The sequence below is a fragment of the Epinephelus moara genome, chromosome 18, assembly GCF_006386435.1.
Source record: "Epinephelus moara isolate mb chromosome 18, YSFRI_EMoa_1.0, whole genome shotgun sequence".
NCBI lineage: Eukaryota > Metazoa > Chordata > Actinopteri > Perciformes > Serranidae > Epinephelus > Epinephelus moara.
The window spans coordinates 7,042,220-7,047,753 of record NC_065523.1 but is presented as its reverse complement, the minus strand read 5'-3'; the positions used below and the strand labels follow the sequence as shown (position 1 = coordinate 7,047,753).

At 38.5% G+C, this 5,534-nt stretch overlaps 1 protein-coding gene across 2 annotated transcripts in view; it reads left to right on the top strand.

The window, feature by feature from the left end:
* The first annotated feature begins 466 nt into the window (after positions 1-466).
* si:dkeyp-72e1.9 (syntaxin-binding protein 4) overlaps positions 467-5,534 on the top strand; it is a 109,436-nt gene continuing 104,368 nt past the window's right edge. Inside the window, exon 1 of one of the 2 annotated variants that reach the window (XM_050070094.1) lies at positions 467-596. In XM_050070094.1, coding sequence (XP_049926051.1) covers positions 532-596 — 65 coding nt within the window. In that variant the 5' untranslated portion in view covers positions 467-531. The remainder of the gene's footprint in view (positions 597-5,534) is intronic. The other variant, XM_050070093.1, reaches the window with a different exon arrangement.

Here is a 5,534-nt window from a genome sequence, read left to right as displayed (position 1 = left end):
GTGGAAAGAATCGCTCCTCCCATCACCAACAACTATTACAACTACTAGAATATCACTCTGTTAAATCAGGTGACTGTCAGGAAGTCTTCCAAGCAGGTGGACTACTTATCCCGCGGATACCGTATGGACTGTTTTTCTTAATTGGACCTTGAATGCAGCAGCACTGATCCACAGGGGTCAAATCCACCGTGTGTCCTCAGCACACCAGGTTCTGTCAGAACTGTGCTGCGGCTCAAGGGACACTGAAATTTTGTCAAACAGATGGATAAAGGTCAGTCAGCAGGAAAAAAGCCCACGTGTCGTCAGATTAGAATCGGGCCGACAGAGCGTCCCGTTACCGGCGAGCAGTGTCCGTCTCATTGATTTGAAGGGGGATGAATGCTGACACATCCACGCCGTCAGCGAAGGCACGCGGGTTGACGAGTTGAGGAGCGGGCAGAGGGATGCGTTTGTGGGACGGGGGCACTTAGTTTCTGTGAAACTCCGTACCGGCAGCGTGGGGGCTGAACACCTGGACCACCTTTGGATAATATGTCTCTGCTGAAACAGCGGGGGAGAGAGCTTGAGCGTTTCGATGGACTGTCGCTCATTTACTGGTACGTGAAAATGCACAAGTTTGGGTTCAAGCCCCGAGTCGCTCAGGGAAGAGAGGATGCGAGACATAACTTAATTACTAATCTGGCAAATTCTGTGTTTCATCCAGATCAATAATATTCCCCTGATAGATTCGGCACGCAAAACCAAGAAGTACTACTTCTAAGAAAATGTGGCTCACTTGTTCCTCCCACCACCGGTGTACACACAAGCGATAAAAATTAGATGATATATTACCATATTTTAAATCAAAGTGACGTTTTCGTCATAGGTAGGCTATAGGGTACACGGTCCGGTATAGGGTATGCGCGGAATTTGCCAGATGAGCATTTTAATTCATAATGTTCAGTATTCTCAGTGTTGCCTAGAAATATGTGCCCAACTTTTTGTTTTTAAAAATTGTAATTTTTAAATTATTTTCACCTGATAGGGAATGTGTGTGTGTGTGTGTGTGTGTGTGTGTGTGTGTGTGTGTGTGTGTGTGTGTTGGTGTTAGTGGGGATGGCGTACATAAATGGTGTTAAAGTGTTATTTCTTTGTCTAATTTGAAACTTCTTTAAATTTTTCACCACAAAATATAAAAATAATAGTATTTCAAAATTAAAGGGAAACTGTCATTTTGGCAAAACGCTAAACCCTACTGTAGTAGGCTACCTTTTTTTTTTAAACCATTTTAAATAACTGCAAAATTTAAACCCTGTAGATAAAGCAAATTCATAATTACCACTAACAATGCATCACATGTGCAGTTAAAGTATTTAAGGAGTGGGATAAAGCCTCTTTAAGGTAACTCCCAGTGGCATTTTTAAACAGCATTGTCAAAATAAAGCAACATTAAGCACGACCAATTGACGACTGATTTGGGCTATTATACAGTTTGTCACACACCGTATGTAAACACAATGTTTAGAGCCAAATAGGAAATACATATGGCATCTGTAAAGCAACAGTTAAATCAGTTCAGAAGAACAATATTTGAGTTTTCCAAATAAAGATAGATTAAAAAAGATGAAATGTGAATGATGTCATGGGAAAGTAGGGCAGTTTAGGGGAGTTCATTTTGTTCCTGTGATTTGGCCTGGGGGGAGGAGTCAGTCAGCTAAAAGTAGCTGCTGAGTGGGCTGTTGATGCTGGGTCAGCTGGGAGCGCTTAAAGGCAAGCTGAAGGGAGGTGATGTGACACTGCTGGGTGCCCCTCTTTCTGAATGACACCCACATATTGCCAGCCGTCTCTCCCACAAACAGAACCACTCCCAAAGTTTCCCTCATGATTCTCTCCTCCCAGAAGTTACCCGAACTCTGGGACTACTTTCTGATTTACGTCTCAGGAGCCCTAGAGTTTAATCCTGACAGCAAAGACATAGACCTGGGACTGTTTCCTCTCAGGATGAATCCCACCATAAAGACCAGGTAGGTGTGACACAGGGAGGGTCAGACGCAACGGTGAGGAGGGATGCTTAATAATCTGCTGAGAAAGTGCTGCTTTAAACAGCTGCCAGTACAGAGGTCAGTTTGTCTGGGTTGCTTGAAAAAAGGCAGTGAGGAGTAAGTAAACCTGCACTTATACATGAAATTGATGGACTTCACCGCTGAAGTTCTGCAATACTAAGAAAACAGGAGTGATGTGAGATTGTACGCTCTTTAAAGTTGTGCTATTTTGCAGGAATATCAGAACCTGGTGTGTTAAATTTGTACCATTGACAATATATACATTTGTGCTTTGTGTTTAGTAATCCAGTAGTACATAAAAAGATTGGCTTGATTTATGATTTACTCATAACAAACTTTATACACAGTAAGTTACTGTGTAATACTCTGATAATACTTTTAATGATGTGTTCTTGAGTAACATCTGAATTGTCTGTGTTTAAGGTCGGCAAACTCCATTTCATATGTAAATGTGACTCTGGTAACTCAGGTGTTGGCAGAAAAGAAGTAATTGGGTGGAATGAGAATGATTCATGGTCATCCTGACCTATTTCTGAATTTTTATTAATGCGCTGCATAACAATGCAGTGCCTGACCCGTGGTTGGATAATATGTCACTCAAACTGAAAGCCATAGTTGAATAAATTTGTGAGTGGTTGTTTGGCAGCAGTCATAGTCATATAAAACCACAATGACTCAATGATTTGTTATAAACAACACAAGAGACAAATATGAAATTAAGAGCATTGCACTGTTCAGTATTGAAGGTTCGGACTTTCTTGAAGGGTCCCTTTTGTATTTTCCAACCTGGACCCCTTTTCCCATGTTTTTGTGTGTAAGTGACTAATGGGAACAACAGCATTTGACACTGGTAAATCTATGTCCTCTAAAAGTGCTTGTTTTTGCCAATGACAGACTCAGATTGTTAAGTGTCTGACAACATTATAGAAATGATCTGTGGGGAGGTTGCCCTTTTTGTTGAAGATCTTTTTTGTTTAATTAGAAACAGCCTTGGAATAACCATCACCAAACCAACCAGGCTCCATTTAAACAAACAGTTATTTTAGCATGTATATATAATTTCACATCTAACTGGGTGAATTAAGAGTTTATTTCAACCAAAGCAGAGGTAGTGATTGTTGGAACAGTGGAGACACGAACCAAGACAGCATTTGTGAGTTTTATTTTGCTTCATTGAATGAAGTGTGTTTTACAATGATGGAATACTGTTGATTTAAATAGAGTCGGATGTGTTTGGTGATGGCAATTTTGGGGCTGTGTCTGGTGAAACAACAAGGATCTTACTCTTTGACAAAGAGGTCAGCCTCTGTAAGCATAAAAGCAGTCTGAGCCTGTCAGTGGCAAAAACAAACATTTTCAGTGGATGTACATCATCGGTGCTCAATTGCTCGCAGGGATTGTCTGTCTGTTTGGTGGCTGCTGGCTACAGCCGTCTCTCCTGATACTGGACCAGTTTCAGAAATTGTTGTTCTCAGTAGTCACTTAAACACAAATCATGCAGGGTCCAGATAAAAAACAAAAAACAAAGTTACCCTTTACATAATTATCATGGGAAGGTGTGAAGTGAGACATCATATCTGGGGCTGAAGCCATATATAATATGAAGCAGTGACCGTTCTGTTGGGGGTGTGGTGTGATGCTTGTGATCTTGTTTGAGGTTTGATAATTAGAAAAAGTGTTAACAGCTGTAGTTTGGTCCATTGTTGCCTTTTTGGCTTTGTTTCTTGTTCACACTGACTTATTACAAATGAACCAAGCGATATAAACACACAGTCATATGGACTGACAGGTAACTCATTTATTGGACAGTTTTGGTGATGTCATCCTGCATCATCAGTATTACATACATCAAATTGCTGTGACTGATACTGAACCTGATGGAGTCAGTGTCACAAGAGCTCATGAAGAAAACTGATTACAAGCATCAGTTGAGACCGGAGCTCATCTGTCCTCAGGCTGAATTGGTATAAAGAGAGCGAAACAGAGGTGTTGGCACTGTAATAAACCAGGGACGACAGTTTCCGTGTAGCCACTATATTTCACTTTAATGAGGAACTGTTAAAGCACACACACCATCAGCTGTGTCCATCAGGACAACAACAACTGATCCTGCGTGATTATATAGATCAGATTTATATATTGCTTGGAAGATATGATCTGTAAATGATGATAGCTTTTTAATTCATGCTAAAGTCACATTCCTACTATCACACAGTCCTGCAGTTGGTCTGCTTTGATTTTACACCAGTGAACTGCATTTTTAATTTGACTTGGAACAAAACACACCAAGCTCAGCTGAACTTGTTTCAAAGAGCCTTGAGTATCAAAGTTTTAAGTACTGTATATTACCCATTCTTGAGAATTGGGACAAATCATGTCCTACCAAGAAAATAAAAAATTAAGTTTATAATTTCTCAACACATGAATTCCGTTTTTGGGGTGAAACATAATTTTTTAAAGGTTTTATCTATATAAAATATAATTTTTTAAAAATTTCTAAACATGCCCTGTGCCAGGAATCACCCTAGTCCCAGACAAGAATTCCAACTTGAATGAAAAAATGTGTTAAAAGCCTTCAAAATGTAAAACTAATAGTACTTACTGATAACATCATCGTAAAAATGTGCTGTTATAATCATCTTTGATTTAAAATATGTTTAATGAAAATGTTGGCCCTTTAAAGATGTGTCACAGATTTTTGTCCCATTTCTCAAAAATGAATATATGGTTATAAGAAGAGGATTTAACAGGAATCTTCAGAAGACCTAACTTCACTAACATTTAAATGGAAGCTAAAACCTAATCTATTTGACAGGTATAAAGGTAAGAAAACACTCAGAAAACAGTCCAAATTGAGCAAAATTGAAAATATATAAGGTTTAACTTTGTCCAAAATAATATTACGTTTAACATGAGAACCATTTGAAATCGCTAATCACAGTTTTTCTTCACTAAATCATATTTTAAATGCAGCTGAAATGTGTGGCACTTTGCACTGTGCATTATGAACATTACACATTATCCTACGAAACATGACAACAACTCCCTAAATAAAAGTTAATAAAAATGTGCCTGATTATGACAACAGCATTTATTGGATGAATGCAATTGCATAAAATAATAATTGTAATAATAAGTTAATCAACCAGTATTTCTGGTGCTGTCTAGCTATAGTAGCAAGGTTTATTTGACTAGTCAACTAATTGTCCTTTTCCCTGTCATTTATACAGGTGTTGATCTGAGGTATTATAAAACAGATATGAGAGTTTGGCCACTGTCTTGTCATTGGGCCTCATGCAGCAACATTCTCTTATAATTTCTCTAAATTTTCTCTCAGAAAAGGCTGTAAAAAACATGCCATTTTCTAGAGTGTTTTTCTGGCATTGCAGGAAAATCAAAAAACAGAAAACAGTCAGCAAAACATTTCTGATGCTGTAAATGTCACAGCAGCAGTAGATATATATATATATATATATATATATATATATATAT